This window comes from Papaver somniferum, chromosome 6 (assembly GCF_003573695.1).
Source record: "Papaver somniferum cultivar HN1 chromosome 6, ASM357369v1, whole genome shotgun sequence".
Lineage (NCBI taxonomy): Eukaryota > Viridiplantae > Streptophyta > Magnoliopsida > Ranunculales > Papaveraceae > Papaver > Papaver somniferum.
The window spans coordinates 10,842,422-10,864,236 of NC_039363.1; the positions used below are offsets into that span (position 1 = coordinate 10,842,422).

At 38.0% G+C, this 21,815-nt stretch overlaps 3 protein-coding genes across 8 annotated transcripts; 1 reads left to right on the forward strand and 2 right to left on the reverse strand.

Moving 5' to 3' along the window:
* Positions 1-489: 489 nt before the first annotated feature.
* LOC113290473 (chaperone protein dnaJ 20, chloroplastic-like) lies at positions 490-972 on the forward strand. Its single transcript, XM_026540075.1, has one exon. The coding sequence runs from the start codon at positions 490-492 to the stop codon at positions 970-972; it is 483 nt and encodes a 160-aa protein (XP_026395860.1).
* An 873-nt stretch (positions 973-1,845) lies between these two features.
* Positions 1,846-5,608, reverse strand: LOC113286903 (protein KRI1 homolog). Of its 4 annotated transcripts, none has more exons than XM_026535546.1 (3): positions 5,458-5,608; positions 3,268-5,279; positions 1,846-2,170 (listed from the first exon to the last, which is right to left on the reverse strand). In XM_026535546.1, exon 2 carries the CDS (start codon positions 5,260-5,262, stop codon positions 3,304-3,306), a length of 1,959 nt encoding a protein of 652 aa, XP_026391331.1. In that variant the 5' UTR covers positions 5,263-5,279; positions 5,458-5,608; the 3' UTR covers positions 1,846-2,170; positions 3,268-3,303. The 4 variants fall into 4 exon arrangements, with proteins under 4 accessions (XP_026391331.1, XP_026391332.1, XP_026391330.1 ...); XM_026535547.1 differs by having other exon boundaries at positions 1,846-2,204; XM_026535545.1 differs by having other exon boundaries at positions 1,846-2,310.
* A 753-nt stretch (positions 5,609-6,361) lies between these two features.
* LOC113286904 (KRR1 small subunit processome component homolog) lies at positions 6,362-10,659 on the reverse strand. Of its 3 annotated transcripts, none has more exons than XM_026535550.1 (13): positions 10,493-10,659; positions 10,112-10,317; positions 9,930-10,006; positions 9,341-9,451; positions 9,041-9,109; positions 8,410-8,466; positions 8,260-8,298; positions 8,016-8,120; positions 7,825-7,907; positions 7,652-7,733; positions 7,372-7,515; positions 7,177-7,248; positions 6,362-6,664 (listed from the first exon to the last, which is right to left on the reverse strand). In XM_026535550.1, the coding sequence occupies exons 2-13, from the start codon at positions 10,314-10,316 to the stop codon at positions 6,557-6,559; spliced, it is 1,152 nt and encodes a 383-aa protein (XP_026391335.1). In that variant the 5' UTR covers position 10,317; positions 10,493-10,659; the 3' UTR covers positions 6,362-6,556. The 3 variants fall into 3 exon arrangements, with proteins under 3 accessions (XP_026391335.1, XP_026391333.1, XP_026391334.1); XM_026535548.1 differs by having other exon boundaries at positions 10,112-10,337; XM_026535549.1 differs by having other exon boundaries at positions 10,112-10,351.
* Positions 10,660-21,815: the final 11,156 nt, after the last annotated feature.

Genomic DNA, 21,815 nt, shown 5'->3' on the forward strand with positions numbered 1-21,815 from the left:
CCATAATCCAAATTCGTTGTATGTTAATTTTACATAATAAAGCCAACAATCTCAATAACATTTGACTAGTTGCTTGACTAAGTAACATAAATTTATAGCCGGCTTAAGCAACTTGTGTTTTTCTTTATGTTCTAATCACATTGTAATCATCGCACCAAAACAAAACAAAGGTATTTCAGAGACTTTTCTTCATTTCTAATCATTTTCTAGTCAATGGCTGGTGAAAACATGCCTTTTTCCTCATTAAGACGGCAAAACGTGTGTTGAGCGTTGGATTAACTGTTGTTATGTTTCTGTCAGCCTTCGTACCGATGAATTCGAGTTTAATTTGTCAACCTTCGAACCTCATTCCGCGTTCTTTTGCTGTCAGAAGTTCAAATCCTTTAAGTGTAGGAAGTAAGCTTATTCATAAACTCATTACCATTTCTCTGCTCATTCCAAACAAATTGTGAAACATAAGAACATAAATACTGCTCCATTATATTGATCATGGCTTTCTCATTAGGTTCTAAACTAGCATTAAGAAGTAATTCCTTCAAGCGTCAAAAGTCCTTCAAGATGATTTCATGTAGAGTTGCTTGCAAGAATGGCAGTGGCGGTAAAAATCTATACAAGGTTCTTTCTCTTAGCAATGAAAATGTAAGTGGTATTGATATAAAGAGAGCTTACAGAACTATGGCACTTCAGTACCATCCGGATGTTTGTCCACCTTCAAGGAAAGATGAGTCGTCTCGGGTTTTCGTTGAGCTTCACAAGGCGTATAAGATTCTTTCAGATCCTATTTCACGCAAGAAATATGATCTTGAGTTGGGTTTGAACAAATACGATCAAAGAATGACATACAATATCGATGAAGGTGGATATGATAGTAGTGGAATTTCAAGAGATGAGTGGATAGAACAGCTTTACGAATTGAAGAAAAGGTCACAGCATCGTATGTCCAGGAATCCGGGGGTGTCTCGCAGGTGCTAATACAAAGCTAATTATCAAAAATACTAATTATTCTTTCACTTCCACCTAAGACGACATGCAAATTCTTTCTGTTCTAATGTTTGCTTCAATTTGCTGGTAACATTTTGATGTGTTGCTCTGTTTAGTCGATTCCATTGTATTCGGGTGTTTGATATTGTCATGTAATGGTGTTTGTTCTCTATTTGGTGTATACAAATTCTATTCAAAGAAGAAAAAAAAAATCAGATTTTTATGTTTTATAAATGGGTTAAGTTGTTGGTATTTATGTGCTGGGAATCTTCTGCTCCACACCACACACTCGTCGACACCATAATAAGTTTTACCTCCTTCATAAAATTGGACCAATCACCCATACAGGCTTCAAAATCTCTCATTTTCTGATCTCCCAACCCAGATCTCATAGGCGCTACCCACATTCGGGCATGATATCATTCCAGTTGGCTTCAACCAGCGGTCACACGCAACTATCACAGAATCAAACAGCGACTCACACAAAAGAAATTAACCCATCCACTCAGAGATAATAACATCAAGTAACTCAGGTGAAGTAGCATGTTCAGATGAAAACAAATGTTGAAAAATGAGAACTAGCTAACATCATAATCAGTTTTCATCTAAACAACTAGGTTTCACAGCTAAAACAGCTTTGACAAACAATTCCTCCTCCTAAACCAAACTTTCATGTTACAAACCGGTATATGAATGTTGCGAAAGGAACTCCTAGCATTTACAAGACTTAGGATCGTATAGGAGGAGGACAAACAGCTATAGATGAAACCACTGTCATGCAGCACTTGATGTTTACGGCAACAAGTATGTATATATTCAAGACGATAAATGTGGTAGGGAAATAAGTTTAAGAAAAACAACAAATAAACAGAACCAAAGCTAGAGCTCTCCAAGTAACGAATTATTGTCTCAGCTATAAAGAATAATGAGTAGAACTTGGTATAAAGAAAACTGAATCTCCTGAGATAAAAGAAAAAATCTGCAGGACAAAAAGAGTACTAGGCCTAGCAAACTAAATTGAATTCCTCAGCAGTTTACACGAACATTAACAATGAATTAAAAACAAAGCCAGTGTGTCCACCAGTTCGTACTTGTAACCCAGAAAGAGCGATGATAATGCAGTACGATGAACCTATCTTCAATGTTACCTCAAGCTTCAGCAACTACAGCCAATATTTTCGCGTATATTCTGTTGCATGGGACAGTCGAAACAAGAACTTCAGCTGCCAAACATAACAATGGAATGCACTAGTAAAGGGTAGATGCCTCTTTAGTGGAATGATACAACATTTAGGTTCTACACCCACGACCTGAAGTTGTCTCTATCAACTATCTAGCAATTAAATGAAATAGCAGAATTATAAATCAGCCAGACCGGAAGGGAAAAAAGGAAGAAGTAAAAACTGATGTTTATATACTTGCTTTACAAATAGAAATTGTCAGAAAATTAAAGAATAGAAAACAAATAGTGTAGCTAGTATAAGAACGATGTAAGAAGTTGTGAAACAAGTCTGAAGTGCATGACAAACATATCTTCCTGTTCTTTTTTTTTGTTTTGTTTTCTTAATACGAAAATCGAATTCTAACGGTAAAAGACTATAACGCTAAATCCTCATGTAACTAGGGAGTAATGTAGTTTGTCCATTCTTCATTATAATGAATGAATACTTGGCTACGGAATCAGTCACATTATACAGTTTGGCGTGCACACAAGCATTTCCAAAGTTCACAACTAGAAAGCAAATGCAAACTAATCTAAGTTTTCTACGAAAGGGTATCATTCTCCAACTTTCTGTTCACCTCCATCAATAAGTTATCACTAAACCGTACTCATGAGAAGCATAAACACACACTAAAACCAATAACAACCCCACATTCGGGTACACTGGCCATGAGAAACAAATGCAAGCCTAATGAATCTGATGTGCTTTCTAACTGCAAGCCTACAAACATGAACAGAGAAAGATGTGGTTTTTAAATCAAAGAACAGAAGACTGATAATCTTGCCCCAAGTTCATTGAATTTTCTATAGGATATAATAAATATCAACATCTGAGTAGCTCCCTTTGCAGTGCAGTTAAGAATACTTGATCAAGGGAAAAGGCAGAAACGAAAAAACTAATCAAGATTATAATATTGAGCATTTATATGTTTTTCTAGCTGCAAGCCTGCGAGCATAATCAGAGAAAGGAGTGCTTCTCAAATTAGAGAACAGAAGGAGCTACAATAAGCAAAAAAGCAATCACAGTGAAAAACAGAGAAAAGAATGTGGGTGTATATAATTACCTCCTCTCCTCGCTGTACCCTACAAACATCACTAAATCAGATCTTTTTCTTCTTAGGTTTAGGATCGCCAACTCCATATGTTGCGAGTCTTTGTTTAGAGGGTTTAACTTCTTGCTGCCTAATTTTTCTCTTCTGCTTCCTAGAGAGTTCACCCGCATCACCATTTACTTTCTCCTCTTGGACTATCTTTTCCTCCTCGGCAACTGGTTCCACAGTCCTTGACCCCTTCAAGCCATGAGTCTTAGGACGCTTCTCATGTTTGGATAAAGCTTCTTGTTCCATTAACTTATTTTTAATTTTCAGTTGGTTCCTCAACTTCTTTGGGACCTTCCATTCAACTTCAGTATAAGGCGCAATCTTTTTCAGAGGTACATACTGATTCAACTCTTTGTCGTCCATATAAATGATCTCCTTACCACTCAATCCGAATCTTAGAGGTGGAACTTGTGCATACTTGAATCGTGTCTTAAGGTCTCCAATTGTATCTTCATAATCCAACTTATAGTACTCATTCAGGTCTTTATCAAGGGCAAGCTTCTCCCGTAAAGAAAGTTTACGTTTCCTCTTTCTTTTACCTTCTTCTGGCTTCTCTTCCTCTTCCGGATCACTCTCGTTGCCGTCGTCGTCGCCAGCATCATCATCATCATCACCATGCTCCTCACCCTCATCATCCTCATCATCATCATGCTCCTCATCCTCAACATCTTCTATACCTGCCTTAGATTTTAAAACTCTTTCCCTGACTGCTGCAAAACCATCACCAGTTCCACATACATCCCAATCTTTCGGTAGTCCAAGCAATTCATCTTCTTTATCAAAATCAGGCTTCTCAATATCGCCATCTTCATCATCCTCTTCGTTCCCAAAATCTGCATCTTCCGCATTATAGTAATCATCATTAAAGGTTTTCTTCATCTTCTTATCATATTCCTCAGGATCGAAATCATCTTCTAAATCATCCAGATCAAGTGCGCAAGCTTCACCCTCCGTCAAACCACCAATAGCCCGTATCTTGTCAAGTTTCTCCATAATCTCTTTCTTCTTTAAATTCTTCAAATGCTTCAGTTCCTCTCTATTCCTTTTATTAGCTTCAGCCATTCTATCCTCCCTACGCTTCCTTTGCTCTTCTCTGCGATTCACCTTCTTCCTAACTGCGCCGTCAATAACCCTCGAATGACCCAAAATCCTATCCCCGGTACCTTCTTCATACCGGAAATTGAAGCTCCTTTCATAATCCAGTTGATCCCACACCTCCTCATCATCTTCCGAAAGAACTTCCAAATCATCAATTTGTGGTCTCTTTCCCTTATCCTTATCCTTATCCACCCACATTTTCTTCACAATAAAATTCTTCAAGAACTTCTCATTCTCATCTAAACCCTCATCGTTCCCAAAATAATCATCACATTTCTTCTTAATCTCCTCATTCTCTCCATCCTCCTCCTCTTCCCCCCTCTTCTTCACCTTAAGTAAATCCTCATCATCATCATCATCAAACTCCCGCTCCGCAACATCCAGAAATTTCTTCCTACGCTCTTCTTGCTCCTGATAATAACTCTTCCCACCTGGCCTCACTCTAGTATCATCATCTTCATCCTCAGCCCCATCTTCCAACAATTTCTCAGCAATCACATCTTTCAAATACTTGGGCTTCGATTTCTTCTCCTTTTTGTCATCCTCCTCCTCTTCACTCTCATCATCTTCGGATTCAAAGAGTTTGGCATCTTTCTGTTTAATAATTGGATCTTGATTCTTTACCTTAACAAGACCGTCCATTAACTGCTTTATATCATCATCATCATCAAACTCTTCAGGTTCACTTTCTGAAGATTCACTCTCACAATCTACTATTTCATTCCTCTCTAACTCTTCTAGTCTGTATAAATCTTTTCTTTTTTCATTATATTCATGTCTCGCTTTATACTTATGATCGACATTCAATTTAGAAATTTCATCTGTATCATCGTCACTCTCGAACAATTTCAACGCTGACATTTTTCTAACCAGAAAACCTAAAAATCAATAAACAGAATCTCAGAATTTATACAAATAGATATCAAAAGAAGAATTGAATCAATAACAAAACTAGACTAAAGCTAATTACAGGAATTTTTGGGAAAAAATTAAGAGAAAAAACAAACATACTAGCTCAATAAACGAAAATCAAAAAAAGAGCAGAAAATCAAATACCTGTCGATTGTGGCGTTCAGAGAGAGAGAGAAGATGAAGATGTGAAGGTTGATGGGCAAAAAGTGGTGCTTCTGCGGCTTCTGGTTGAAAGAGAGAGAGGAGGAGGAGGTAGGGGATTTACAGCGAAATGGGAAAAGACGAAGATGAGGAAGGGTTTAAGCCCTTTTAGGGTTGTGTGTTTCTAGGGTTCAAACAGGCCAGGGCCTGGCCATCAGGCTTGGTAAATCTGAGTCCGTGAAAAATTTCAGGCTTGATTAAGTACTAGAAGTGCGGTAAACTTAACGTGGGAAATCGTGGATGGGGCTGCGAGTGATGCAGAGGTCATTCTGGAGTTTGCACTTTGCAGCTTCTACGTGCTCGTGATGGTCGCTTTTTGGCAGCTTTTCCGAAATACCTAAAAACGGTATGAAACTCGTTTCCCAGTTCGGCATTACCATTATTTGGCTGTGGGTGTATAAGCCGTCTACTGTAAGGGAAATACCTTGCTTTTTGCTCAGGTTGTGTCAAAAAACAGCTTATGACTGGTTGGCGTTCCTTTGGATTGGTGTTTTCTGGGAGAGCCTTTCACAAGCTTGTAAGGATCTGAGGCTCACTTGGTTTGTTCTTAAATGGAATCTTCATGCCAACAAATAAAAAACTGTCCGTCATATATGAACAAAAACATGGATAAACTGATCTTGTCAGACCTCTTTGGCCAGCGCCCACAGGTAGTTTCAAACTCCTAGCAGGTCTCCTATCAATCAAATTCATTTAACAATATGAGGAACATATATACTGCGCAGTAAACATAGCAGTATAGCACCACTAGTACATACGATGGATATTTCTTTAACGGGAAACCTGTAAGATGCAACCGAATTATCAAGACTCTTACTGAAAAAAGCTGAAAAATGGACACAAGTCGCACAACAGAAATTTCAAATGATTGAAAGCTAGCTAGTTTAGTAATCAGTAATTTCTTCGAAAAATAATACTGTAACTATTAAACCAAATAGTGTTGTTAAGATAAATGCTATGACAAACAATTTATCCTCTTAAATCAAAATTCTGTTACAAAAGGGTATCGAATGCCCACCATGACCCTCAATGTTGAAGAAAACTAAGAAGTCCTAGACCTTTTAGAAGATCGTTTGTCCGGAGCCACGATGTATGATTCAGGATCAATATTCTCCCTAGCCTTCTGCTTCTTTAACTCCTTTGATTTTCTCTGAACATGGTAAAACCAAACGTAAGTAGGTGAAAACAAAGAAAAGATGCAGGTTCTTATCCTTTTGTAGGTAAAATACACAGAAGTCTTTAATATTTTGGGAGAATGGTTTGTTTATCATGAAAATCATGTACACAAAACTAGGTGGCAATGCATCAATCCTAAACTCCTTACCCCATCAAAAGTTGGTTAACAAATCTAACAGCACAATAACTGATTCATTAACTATGGTGAAATTCGTGAAATTCAACAACCTTTTGCTGCAGTTAAAAAGTCCTAAAGCGATTCAAATGAAATGATCTTTGTGTGCAGTTGATTCTACATGGTAAGTAGAGATCATTCACACCCTCATTAGATAAACCACATACTGGATTTTCTAATCACGCGCTTAAAGGAAAAAGCACATGTTGCGGTCTAGTTATCCTCTTTAATAAATATAAACATTACAATACTGCTACAGAATTAGAACCTTTTGAACAAAACTTAACGTTGTTACACGGTAGTGCATTTACCTTTAAGTTCATTGTAGTAGCAGCCAGGTCATCCTTGTCTTGGTCTTTAGCAGACTCCTGCTTGGTGGTTTCCTGAACACCATAAATATAAGTAAACAATAAGAAAACAAATTACTACTCAACATATAGGCAAAATACAGTTATCAAGAGCAGGAAAACAAGATAATCGAAAAGAACTTTATAAGACAAACAAACCTTAGGAGGAATAAATGCTTCCTCTCTTTTCTTTTTGCTTTCAGCTGATTTTTCTGCCTGCTTCTCCAGCTTATCTTGCCATTTCTTTTGTGACTTCTTATTCTCACTTAAGAAATATTCACCACTTTCCAATTCATTATCAATCTGAAAATATGTATTGCAGGAAGTTCCAAAGTTAGAGACACTGATAAGAATCGAAGATTCATTTGTAGACAATGGGGTCAACTTGCAGACAACATAAGCGCCGATGAGTAATAACTATAAACACAAATTTTCAAACCTTGCTTGGCTGTTGAGGAGGAGGGTAGGGTGTATACGGTTTCTTCTCCTTGCTCTTTGCTTTCTTTTGCTTCACATTTTTCCTGGAGAAACAAGCCAACATAACTATTAATATATTTCTAAGCACGTGATGTTCCTGAGGAATAATGATTGTGACAAACTGATATTGAATACTTTTTAAATTTAGGAAGGAATCTATCCCAGCTCTCGTGCTTTAGTTCAGGAACTTTTTCGAGTTCCCTTCTCATCATGAGGGTCTGCATGTTCCAAACAAAAACAAATTGTCAAGTCAAACAAAGGTGTACTTTGTTATAATGAGATGAGCCTAAATTTCAGTAATAGAAACATCTCTTTTCTCAGATTACCCTGATATGATATATTGGATGCAATTTATTTTGTATACAGTCCTCCACGATCCTCCTAACTTGCTTTAATCCCTTGAAGGAACCCATAGCGGAAACTGTGTTTCCCTGACCATGTCAAAAATACAGGTGAAAACTTCTCTGATTTGCAATTTATGTTAAAACTTCTGTGATTTGCAATAGATCATTTTGGCCCATATTAAGCACAGGTAAAAAGTGAATGATCTAAAAGTGTGGGTTAACTTACCTGAATTAGAACATAGCACCCTGTCAAAATCTCAATAGCCTGCAACAGTGAAAGATAGTTATTACATATTAGAGAACCATAATTAAACCATATCTCACATTGTTAGCTATATCCATCATATTTATATGTGTATCTAGAAACTTTGAACACCTTTAAAGTAGAAGAATTGGGTCCCAAAAGATGTTGTCTCCTTTTAACAAATCGTTCCTGCAGGACAACAACATAATATAATGAGAATCGAGTACATGGTAAAAGAATTTTGTGGACAGCATTTCATGGATCCCAATGTCATGTGAGAATGCATTCAAAACCATATAACTCATAGGATGGTCAATCACGAAAAGAATAGTACGACTATGAGAAATTCATCTAGCACCTTTACCGAGTTAGACAAAAAAAGAGCAAAATCCATCACCAGATATTGGACTAATCAAATTGCAACGGAGATATATAAAAACAAGCCCACCAAAAATGTTGTGTGTTTCTAAGTGCACGCAGGTTGATTTATGCATTAACAATTCAGATCCAAGTTTGAACATGATTACACTCAATTAAAGATTGACCCAACACCATCAAATATGTATTATGTTCTTAGATCTCACAATACGCCCATAACAAAGTGATCACAAAAATAGCAAAAAAAAAACAGCAAAAAAGACAAAATCGATCACTCTTTCAGATAATTTCCTGACACACATAAGTGATACAGAGGTTAGCTTAAGATACCATTAATCACGTCCATAAAAATCTAAAATTATTCAAATTACAACAGTTTCCCTACCTTGTTCCGGACGAGGCCTCCAATCTTTATAATGTCGCATTGCATCTCATCATCCAGTATCTTGATGGCCTAAAATTAGAAACAGACTGTGAATAACTAGGATCTTCCCAGACTACACATGACACAATTCAAAGTGTACAATTTTGATAGCACAATCCATGTGCTAATACCTTGCAGTACACTAATTTAAAGAACATCCCTGGATATTACAGCTCAAATATAACAAGATGATGAGCACATACAAGTAAGATGGGGAATAAGGAAAAAATGGAGGAAGGAGATAAAAACCAGAAAATTCACCTGAGGTGCAGGGACACTTCTTGATAAGAGCTTTATGAGGTCCCTAGCTTTAACGATAATATATGGATCTCTAGTCTTACGTGTTGTCGAAACGGTCATGGACCCCTCAACCTGAGCAGCAACAGATACATAGACAATTTTTTTATCAACTAAGTACATTTATGCTAAAGAATAGCCAAAGCACTAAAACCAGTATATTAGTTAGAGAACATCAGAAATAGAATAAATGAAAATTTCTAAACTCCGAATAAACTAGTTAGGTCCAGTTTTTTGTCTCATTTCAAAGTATTACTGTCAAAACAACATTAGCTTGTATAATCTGTAATTTGTTAAAGAGAGAAAGAGAGAGAGCATGCTTTGTGTATACACCAAAGCACATCTACCCTATGCACTGACCAATAGTGGTTCCAATACACACACAAATAAACCAGCTTTGACAGAATATGCATGCTTACAAACAAGCTAGCCATACATTTAAATGTTCTATTAGAGCAATACAATTTTTCATTTCACTACATTGCATATTCCATTAAATTAGATTCTCTAAAAAAGTTAAATAGTGAAACTTAGAGAGTTCAACAACACTCACCAAATTGAGGTCGCAAGATATATCAAACTGTTTCAATGCACCTTTCACTGAAGGCCAAGCATCTTGCAAATACTTTTCTGAAACAAAATACACAAAACCAACAAATACAATTGAATAACAACAACAACCAAACAAAAGGTCCAGATAGCAATGATGAAGTGATTTGGGTGACTGAGACTGACCTCTGTAAACAGGGAACAAAGTGGAGAAGGAACTAACTTCAAGCATTCCTCCTTCATTCCAAGTAGGATCAAACTTATCAATCTTCCAATGATCAATACCATCATGATCCCATGGCTTTGGTTTATCGTGTTTTCCCTTATACTTTGTCCTCACTTGTCCCTCTTCCATACCATGGTCGGCAACTGAGTTTGATTCTTCTTCCATTCTAACAAAACTTCACCACACCTAATCAAAGTTCCCTCAAATAAATAACAAATTTATCTCAGAAATGGAATTTCATTCTGCGAGATTTCAGTAAAACGAATCCCAAAACCTAAATTACATATACGGATAAACAAAAATCGAAAAATTAACCAAAATAAATGCAGAAAATTAAGTACCTATTGAGTGCGGCGCTGAGAGAGAGAGGCGGAGGAGATATGAAGATTGATGGGGAAGTTGTGGTGATGCTCCCACGAACTTCTGATTCAGAGAGAGAGGTAGGGGTTTACAGTGAAAGAGGGGAGACGAAGAAGATGAGGGTTTAGCCTTTTAGGGTTGTGTTTGTGATTTTTGATGGAGTCCGATTCTACAAATAAGGGTATTTGTGTCCTTTTCAAGGAAAAATGGCGTTAGACAATCAAAAGAGGGAGGATAATTTCGCACTTGTGTGTAGTGTGTACTATATAGGAGTGTGCAACGGACGGACGGTTGCGGATTAGGGGTCATCCGCAACCAAACCGTCAAAGTTGCGGATTTGAAAAATCAAACCGTGACCGGCCCAATCACCTGTGGATTTTACATCCGCGGATCCGCGGATTGTACGGGCCGGTTGCGGATTAACCGCGGATTTGTTAGGCCAAGCCCACTAATTTTAGAGCAGAAAATGTTCCATTTCGGCCAAGCCCACTAACAGCTCTAGTATAGTCAGTCACTTGTAGCTCCAGCAAACTTTGTCTAATCAGTTTATCTCGGAAATCTAATTATAATTTCTTCACTCGGTGTTCCTTCCAAATGACAAATCTAAGAAGTTACTTTTTCAACTGCGACTAAAGATGAATCATAAGTTTTCAAGAGCAAGAAATATATCTTAAGTTTTTCAATTTGAGTTATGGGCTTACTAGTTTTACTTTACTACCCAACGGTGCGGGTAATCCGCGGTTTTTAAAAGACAACCGTAACCGCAACCGCACCGCGTGCGGATTTGAGAACTCCACCCGTGTCCGGCCCATACATCTTGCGGTCTGGGTGAAATCCGCAATTTTGCGGACGGATACGGGTCAAATCCGCGGTTACGGTTTTTATGCTCACCCCTAGTACTATAGGGATTTTCTTTTTTTTTTATTTATGCAGCTGGTTAGTTCTGGATTGGGCTCAGTTTTTGGTGCGTCAAGGCCTAGGTATAACATGGCCCAACAGTTAAGCGCAACAGCTGCGCATTACTGAGAATGTAGCCTGAAAGATGGAGCTGCTCATGCCGAAGATGTAGCGCCAACATGGATGGGACAAGAAAGTCTACTTAAAACAGGCAACAACTATGAGATAGTGTTGCATATCCTTATTCAGAGTTGGCCCAGCTCAAGGAAGGAATAAAAGATGAGTTGCAAGTCACGGGATGATTTTGGCATAGTCCTAAGCTTTGGCCAAGGCTTGGACTATGCATATGCAACAATGGCGTGGGAAAATGCGCCATTGGTGATTATTGCTTGCCAAAAGAGATGCAAATGATGCAGATGAAGCATGAAGTTGAAGTAACCAAGTCAAGACTCAGTTGGCATGATATTTGGGTGTTGGGATCCAAATAAGCTAAGTGCATGATCGGAATGAATGAAGCGCAATCATTGTTGAATACTTGGCATAAGTGCAAGTTGGATGAAGCGTAATCATTGACGGGCACTTGGCGTAGGCCAAGAGTGAGTGAATCATAATCATTATCGAACATTGGCAGGGCCAAAGTTCAGTGACGCATAATGATTGTCGGACTTGAGTTCAAGCTGTCAGTTGCGAGTGTCTGTGCATCACACGCATGCCAGAGTGAAGAATCAAGTTAGATACGGTTATAAAGTGGCTTTATAACCGAGTTTGGCATAGCCTAACCGTCTGGAACAAGTATGGCGCCATTCTACACGCCAACACTAAAGTTAGCAGTTAAAAAGTGAACTGTGGCGGTTAGGGAACTGCCCGTGGACAAAGGGTTGTTCATGGGGCGTGCAAGAGAGTTGCATACGGATTGGCCCTGGTTCTTGGCATTATAAATATCCATATAAACCTTGTATATGAGAGTTATTCAATAGTTCAAGTGTTGAGGAACCACATTGCAGTAGTGAGCGCATTCTGTGAGGCTTAGAGAATAAGCTTGTAAGTCTATTGGTTAGACGAGTTTTGCATCTTCCCCTTAATCTAATAAAAGTGAGTTTGTTGGCTTATGCGTTTGGCTTTGGTATTCTGTTTATTCGATAATACTCCCCTAATTCTGTGAAGCATAAACATGGCAAGAACCCCTTTGTAGTATGGGCTACATTGTTGGTGAAGAGAAAATCTAACTAAGTCTTTCGTTGCATACTCGAGATAGAGTTGGTTGTTTGCATAGGTGCAAACTTACAAGGCTGAAATACGAGTGGGTGATAAGAGATCACTAAACTACTGTATTTTCGGGTTATACCTTCACGAAAAATTGCTTGGAGCATTTGGAGGTGTGACAATTCGGGTATCATAGCACAGATTGCTCTGTTTTAGCTTTGTTTTGGAAGATTTTCTCTGTTTTTCTCTAGTTTAGTTGTTAAAGTTGCTAGAGGTAATGGCTGGTAAGAAGAGTACGTTGGATGCCTAAATTGATAGGGTAGCGGACTTGGAAGACAAGATTGGTGATGAGGTGCGCCATCCTAACAATGCCAATTATAATGCAATGGTATTGGATCGGATTCAGGCTCTTGATGATTACGCTGCTGAAATGATGGAGTCAAACCAAGAAGCAACTAAGAAGCATGCTGATTTGGAAGGCCAAATTACTATTGTTAAGACCATGTTCACAAGAGCCTTGAAAGAGTTAACTGATGAGTTAAGCGTCTTAAGGCGAATAGTGAGTATAACTGGTTCAGATTAAGCTACTGCGGGTGGTAGTGGCAGTGACTTTACGAAGATTAAAGTCTCAGAACCTAAGTCGTTTTCTGACGCAAGAGATACGAAGGCATTGGAGAATTTCATGTGGGACGTGGACCAATACTTCAAGGCCGTCAGAACCCCGGAAGAACAAAAGGTTACTCTCGTTAGCATGTACCTGGAGGGTGATGTGAAATTATGGTGGAGAACTAGAACTTATGATGACCTTACTGTTGTCCGACCAGGCATCGTGACATGGGATGTCATGAAAGAAGAATTGAAGAGTCAATTCTTAGTAAGCAATGTTGCTTGGCTAGCCAGAGAGATCTTGTGTAAGCTGAGGCATACCGGTACACCACGGGAGTACGTGAAAGAATTTTCGTCTCTGATGCTAGACATTCGCAATATGTCTGAGGAAGACAAGTTGTTCAATTCTACATCTGGTTTGCAGCCGTGGGCTCAGGCTGAAGTGAGAAGGCAGGGTGCCAAAGACCTACCTTCAGCTATTGCAATCGTGGACATCCTTGTTGATTTTAGGTCAGTCAATACCTCAACTGATGCTAATAGGAAGGGCAAGATAAGAAGCACCAGAAGTGTAAGGACAAGGAGAATAAGAAAAGTTCTGAGGCCAAGGAGAAAATCTATCAAAGGGATGATAGTTTGGATGCGAAGAACAGAGTTGGTCCCTCAATAAGACTTATATATGTCTAATACCTAAGTGTAAAGTACCTAAAATGTCATCTGAGTTTAGACCCAAAGGACTCTGTAATGCTTCTTATAAGATTGTATCCAAAATTTTAGCAAATAGAATCAGACCCTATCTTAAGAAGATAATCTCTCCATATCAGGCTGATTTTGTACCAGGAAGAGCAATTCATGACAATATTATTATTGCTCATGAAATGATTCATTCTATGAAACAAAAAGAAGGTATCAGTGGTACAATGGCTCTCAAGCTTGATCTGTCAAAAGCATTTGACAGATTAGAATGGCGTTTTCTTGGAAAAAAATCTTGAATATTTTGGTTTTAGTAAAGAATTTTGCAATCTTGTTATGCAATGTGTTTCCACCACTAGCATCAGTGTTCTTTTGAATGGTTCTCCTTGTGACCAGTTTGAACCAACTAGAGGCATTAGGCAGGGGGTTCCTCTATCCCCTTATCTTTTTATTCTCTCCATGAAATATCTTTCTAGATCTTTGTTGCTTGCTGAAACTAATAAATCTATTGTTGGTGTCAAAGCTTCAAGGAAATCTCCTGCTATTACTCATTTGTTTTTTGCAGATGATATTTTAATTTTTGTCCAAGCCAATATGCAACATATTAATGCCATCTTGCAGATTTTGAATGATTTTGGTAAGCTATCTGAAAAAGCGGGGTCTAATAACACCACCCAATATTTCACTTAGCAATCTGTATGGACAAACTCGAATATACTTTTAAGAGAATTAACAAGACTCAATCAATTAAAAGTATATCAACGAGTTTATATCTCTCTTCTTGATTTGATTTACTCAAGCAAGAACTGCGAGTTCTAGTCAAATACAAGGAATAACTTGGATGGTACCAAAGACCAATATCCAAGTATCAATCAATGACAATCAACAATCAAAGTTTGGATTACTCTAATTGATGATCTAACCCACAACCTGTATTGTTTCAATTATAAAGATAAAACAATATAATGCGGAAATTGAAATAACACAGACAACAGAAATTTTGTTAACGAGGAAACCGAAAATGCAGAATAACCCTGGGAACTAGTCCAGATTGAACACATATAGTATTAAGACGCTACAGACTCTAGCCTACTCCAAGCTAACTTCGGACTGGACTGTAGTTGAACCCCAATCAATCTCCCACTGATCCAAGGTACAGTTATGCTCCTACGACTCTGATCCCAGCAGGATACTGCGCACTTGATTCCCTTAGCTGATCTCACCTACAACTAAGAGTTGTTATGATCCAAAATCGCAGTCTTTGAGAATAAACAAATCTGTCTCCCACAGACAAGTCTATCAAAGGATCAATCTGTCTCCCACAGATAAACCATAAAGGTTTTGTTCCGTCTTTTGATAATAATCAAGGTGAATAGGAACCAATTGATAATCCGGTCTTATATTCCCGAAGAACAACCTATAGTTATCAATCACCTCACAACAATCTTAATCGTATGGTAGCGAAACAAGATGTTTCGGAATCACAAACAATGAGACGAAGATGTTTGTGATTACTTTTTATATCTTTCCTATTGGAGATATCAATCTCAATCTGATTGTACTCGTACGATAGAAGATGCAAGATCATATCACACAACTATGATAAAAGTAGTATCGGTCTGGTTTCACAATCCCAATGAAATCTTTAAGTCGTTAACCTGGTTTCAGAAGAAAAAAACCAAAGGTTAAAGGAGAATCGACTCTAGAACGCAAACTAGTATCACATGTAAGGTGTGGGGATTAGTTTTGCTCAATACTAGATGTCTCCTTTATATAGTCTTTCAAATCAGGGTTTGCAATCAATGTTAGCTTAGTAACAAAGCATTCAATATTCACCGTTAGATGAAAACCTGATTTAGATTCAAGCTAATATTTCTCAACCGTTAGATCTAAAACTTAGCTTGTTACACACACTTGACAATGACACTTCTAGGTTTGTTGACCGTAGCCAAACGTATGCACTTGTTGGTTCAACAATAGTTAACCAAAAGGTTAGACATATGAGCATTTCATATCAACCATGTTCTTCTTCACCATAACTATCAAATGAATTCAAATGAACTAGTTAGAGAGTTGTTCAATTGCAAGGAAATCTCATGTACTACACAAGACACAATTGAAGAAAATATGATTTGATTCACTTGAATCGATTCATGAACTTTTATAGCCACGGTTTGCAAACTGCATTCATTAGTGTTTTTAAAGTTTAAGTTCATAAATCATCTTCAGATATATAACCTTCTCAAGTTCACAGACTAGGTTCGCGGACTTAAGTTACCGAGCAGAGTTTACAAACTCCAGCAGAAATTCTCGGGTTTGAGAAGTTCAAGTCTTCACATACCTTTTTGTCGAGAAGTTCCACCGGTTCCTTGAGTAGTTCTTCTTCTTGTATGATGAATCGCCATGAAGTCCTTGATCTCAACTACACTTTTTATCCTAGTCCGAGACTTAGATATAATAGACTAGAAATCAAGACTTATAGTTTTGATTACTAACATTAACAAACATGCTTGAGATAACAACGCATGCGAGTTCGACCGAGCAATGCTCTAACAATCTCCCCCTTTGTCAATTTTACTGACAAAACTATCAATACATGTGGAATACAAAAAAGATAAAGAAACTTTAGTATCTCCTATTCCACATGTCTAATCTTCAACATTCTTTGAAATCTTCGTCACTTCCAAGTACTCCAATGATCCCAAAGGTTGTAAGTTTAGCATCACCGTCGTTGAGGATCCGAAGCTATAACAATGAGAAAGCATCGGTCTCGATCATTGTTATACATTTGTCATAATATTATTACACAGCGTCAAAGTTCAATTGTATCACAACTTCAACAATAATACTATGGTGATATGTATCACTCCCCCTTAGTCAATACTCCATCTCACGTGGAAACCACTCCCCCTTACACAATGATCCGAAAACCATATGTATTTGTAGTGTGAACTACATATTAATTCTCCCCTTTTTTGTCAATAAAATTGGCAAAGGTACAAGAACGGGATCATAATGAAATTTCCGAAAGAGACATTTCATGACTAAAAGAAAAAATACATACCAACTAATTTAGATGCAATCATAAAGCCGAAGATAAATGCATTCATCAAGGAGTTTAATACAAGATAACCCCTCTAAAATTTCACAGCCGCATACCCCTCAAGATATGACCATTAAGCACAAGTTCAAAAGAACTCTCCCCCATTTGATGTCATTCCCGAAAGGACAACAACAAGCGACCTTAATTTCAAAAGAAAAGAAGGATTTTTATTGGACACCAAAAACCATGAGAATGATTTTCTATATCCAAAAACTCAATCAAATTAATCACAAGTAAACCCATGATTAATTTAATCGGAATACGCAATCAAATTAAACACAAAAAGTGATCAATTCAATTGATTGTTGGTGTAAAAGGAAAGAAGTACCTAAACTAGCCTGCAAGTGCACAGGGAAGTTGAAGCAAGAAAAAGTAAATAAGGGTTTTGTCCACAGGGACTTGGAGGATTTGCTAAAGTTCTCTAAGTTTCAAAAGTTAACTGAATTCAAAGGAGCTAGTGACAAAAGTTGATGAAAAGGATTGAGTTACTAGGGTTATTAAGTCCACCTCTAACTTACACCATGTATTCACTAGATTATGCTATTCTTGCCTTATAAGATGCAAGGATTAAGATTCCATTCTTGATTCTCTACATCTAAGGAGTTTCTCCTATAGAAAGATCAAATCAACTAAAGTATGACTCCAAAGCACTAATTGTCTTTGTTAAGACACAACTAGTCTAAGTATTAAGAGTGGTCTGATTGAACATGAGTTGTAGTTTTATCAACATGCTATAAGTCTAACTACAATGTATTCATAACATACAATGTGAAAGTAGAATGATGATTTACTAACTTTGATTCTTTCCTAAACTTGTTTATCAATCAAGAACAACATAATCATAGTGTAATACATAACAGTAAGTTAGGGCTTCCTCAAATCCCTAGCAGATGAAACTAGAACATATACATGACCATTATCATCATCTTCACAGATGTAGACATACTCAAAAATATCATCATAACAACAAACACAGTCTAGGTGAAAATATATCAATTATCAAATTAATATTGCAAGAAGTAAAATTTATAACTCAAAGCATGTTGTTCACTGGCTAGCCCAGAGATGCCCAATTTTACAACCCCTAACACCCTTTTATAGTTACAACAAAAAAATTCAAAATCCCCCAAATCAATAAAATTAGGGTTTCACCAAATACGAAATTCACTCACCTAACTCTCTGATTTCTGCTTCTATTTCGTCGACCCATGCTTCCTCAACGTCTTCTACTCCTTCCCATGCTTCAATTACATCCATCTCATCAACTTATTTCACCAACTCCACAGCTAGGGATTAGAGGTGTGAAAATGGGTGAAATTAGTCGCTAAGAGGGATATAGGACGTGATGTAGGGGATGGGTTTAATTGGTAGGAGCCATGATGGCTTTGGTGGTGGATGTGGTGGTGGCAGAAGGTGGTTGTGGCAGTGGCAGGGCGTGGTGGTGATGGAGTTGCAGACGGAGGTGAGGGGAAAGAGAATGGATTCGATGGTTTTGGAAGAAGGGTGTGTTTGGCGATGGGTATAGGGTGCTCGATGCTTGGGTGTTAGGCGGGTTCAGCGAGGTTTGATGATCTGCGACAAGGAGCGATGGATGGGAAGATGGTAGGTGGATCCAACGGCGATACGGAGGTAAGCGTGGAGCGACCGTCGGATGAAGGGATGTAGCAAAACGGACGACCTAAGATGGAGATGGGCGTTGCGATGTAAAGCGGGGGCTTCGGAGTTTGATATGCGATGATGGAGCGACCGTAGGATGCTGAAATGCTTCGATCTGACGGCTGAAATCCGAGACGGGCTTGGATAGTGGAAATGTGTTTGAGTAAGGGTTTTGGGCCTTGGGTATGCCAAGCCATATCTTCTTTAAGCACAATTCTTCCTTCTTGATCCCATTTCTAGTCTTTTGGGCTTATGCGCACCATTCTTCGCGGCTTCCTTGCGTAATTCCTCCCGGCTTTTCACTACTTTTCTGCTCTTTTCCGCTCCGCTATTCATCCAAACTTTATTTATTACCTAAAAATGCAAAATTAATTAATAAAAATATTTATTCTTGAAAACAAAGAAAATACAGAATATGGGATAAAATGTAGAATTAATGCACAGAAGATGAGTTAAATTCCAAGAAAAATATATAGAAATATGCACTTTTTAGCACTCATCAAATACCCCCAAACCTGAATTTTACTTTTCCTCAAGTAAAACAAAACTAAGGAAATCCTAACTATACCACTGTCGCTGGTCTCTCGAATGCATTTAGCGTATGCACTAAGCCTTTTAAACCACTAAGTGTCCCTAGTGGACGAGTTGAAGTATCGTGAAGGTTTGCTTAGAACGTACCTACAAAGTTCTAGGTCAAAATATAAGCTCATATTCCATCAAATGTGACATGTGCAAAACAGTTTAAGCTCACAGCAAAATGGAGATGTCAATCTAGCTATCAAAGGCACAATCCTAGCACTGATAACAAAAAAAAAGACATGTGATAAGAGTGTAAAGTGTATCTACACATGTGTAAAGAAAGATCGGATGTTATGACTACTAATCACCAAGAGATAGTTTCTCAGGCTAAGAACCAAGGTCGAAATCTAGCTAGCTGTCCGGACTTTACGAGAATTGTGAATGAGTTGGAGGTATTTCACAATTACTCGCGTTGTACATCAATGGCATACACCCTCCTTGCTTATTACAATGAAACAACAAAATGACTCTTTACATGACTCTTATTTACATTGACTATTCTCTTTTTATTTTTGGAACAAGAGATGATGGAATTGATAAGTACTTGATTTTTTATTTTTTTTTTTATTTTTTTTTTAAGGAAACACTTTTGATACAAAACAAAAAGAAACAAAAAATTACATGACACTTTGCAAGAGGTAGCCCTTTTTGATGCACCCAGTTAAATTCGATGGTTGTCTTTCTTAATGTAACCTCCACCTTCTATCCCAACCAACCAAAGAACAAGCTAGTCAAGTTTCGTTCAGTATTCTAAAGTGATTGGCAATCGTAACTTCCTATCAAACACCTTGAAGATCGAGGCCATACATGTATTGGTAGATCGTGCGCGTGCGAATTTCTTATCACTATGTGAATTGTGCTAGAATCAGGGTGCCTAAATATCTAGACTAAGACTCCTAATAATTACATATTTGCACAAGAGTCAACATTTCAAGGTAAATGAGCTCCATTTTTATGATTTTTCATTTTTTAATTTTTTTTGGAATTTTTCAATTTTTTCAAAAAGATAGAGTTTTGTTTTCAATTATGGCATATTATCGTGGTATCTACTCTATACCCCCAAACCTAAACTAAACATTGTCCTCAATGTTTCAAAATATGGAAAGAATTATAAAACAATATATGAAGAGGAATATGTTGAGTAGAGTAAAAGGAGAGAGAATACCCGATTGTACGGCGAAAGCTCGATTAAAACTCCGTTATTCAAGGCAAAAATCCATCATATTAGGAGTCACAATGGATGAGCACAAAATATATACAAAAGGAAATTTAACTAACACATTATCTACAAGAAAATTTTGGTTTTTAATGGGATTGGACTTTTTGGGAAAAATTTGGTTTTGTTGGGAGACATTTGGTTTTGATGGGAAAAAGACAAATTTTGGTTTTTAGGGAAACATTTGGAAAACTTTTTGGTTATTTAGGGAAAGAGTGGACCAGTTTAGTCCACATAGATGGGTCCTCCAGGTTGGTTGTTTCAATGTCGGGTGGGAATGGCTCAAGGAATGGCTTTAATCTCTGCCCGTTGACTTTGAAAACGTTCTTGTTGGAACATCCTCCAGCTCTACAGCTCCATGAGGAAAAACTGTGCGTACTAGGTACGGACCCTTCCATCTGGAACGCAGTTTTCCTGGAAAAAGATGTAATCGGGAGTCATACAGCAAGACTTTCTGACCAGGAGTGAAGGATTTGCGCAGAATACGCTTGTCATGAAACATCTTCATCTTTGCTTGTACAACTTGGCACTGTCATAAGCCTCATTTCTCAATTCTTCCAACTCGTTGAGTTGAAGTTTCCGTTGAATTCCGCTTGTCAGAGAAAGTTCAGTTTCTTGATGCCCAGTAGCACGATGTTCTAATTCCACAGGTAGATGCACGGCTTTCCATACACTAGACGATAGGGGGACATGCCAATTGGTGTCTTATAAGCTGTTCTATAGGCCCACAAAGCATCATTCAATCTCAATGACCAATCTTTCCTGACGGGTTGACCGTCTTCTCCAGAATGTGCTTAATTTCCCTATTAGAAACTACTTGTCCACTGTCTGAGGGTGGTACGGAGTAGCAACCTTGTGAGTTATGCCATACTTGCGTACTAAAGACTCAAAGTACTTGTTACGAAATGTGAACCGCCGTCACTGATGATAGCTCTAGGGGTACCAAAACGTGAAAATATGTTCTCCTTAGAAATGAAGTACCACCTTGTGGTCATTTGTCGTCTTGGTTGCAGCTTCTACCCACTTAGAAACGTAATCAACTGCGACTAGGATGTAAATTCCTTCAGAAATAGGGAAATGGACCCATGAAGTCGATCCCCCAAACATCAAAAATCTCCACAATCAAAATGGGGTTCAATGGCATCATGTTTCTCCTCGAAACTTCCTAGTTTTGACAGCGTTCACAAGCAACACAATATCATGGCAATCCTTGAACAATGATGGCCAGTAAAACCCACACTGCAGGATCTTTGCAGCGGTCTTCTTGGCACTGAAATGCCCTCCACATGCTTGGTCATGACAGAAAGATATCACATCTTTCTGTTCCATGTCGGGTACACATCTCCTAATGATT

Excerpts from the sequence above, each read along its gene's own strand:
- LOC113290473 (XM_026540075.1), top strand. The coding sequence starts at position 490 with ATGGCTTTCTCATTAGGTTCTAAACTAGCATTAAGAAGTAATTCCTTC.
- LOC113286903 (XM_026535546.1), bottom strand. The coding sequence starts at position 5,262 with ATGTCAGCGTTGAAATTGTTCGAGAGTGACGATGATACAGATGAAATT.
- LOC113286904 (XM_026535550.1), bottom strand. The coding sequence starts at position 10,316 with ATGGAAGAAGAATCAAACTCAGTTGCCGACCATGGTATGGAAGAGGGA. Across the intron at positions 7,734-7,824 it reads TTCCTTCCTAAATTTAAAAA|GAAAAATGTGAAGCAAAAGA; the intron begins GTATTCAATATC and ends TTGTTTCTCCAG. Across the intron at positions 7,516-7,651 it reads CTCCTCAACAGCCAAGCAAG|ATTGATAATGAATTGGAAAG; the intron begins GTTTGAAAATTT and ends ACATATTTTCAG.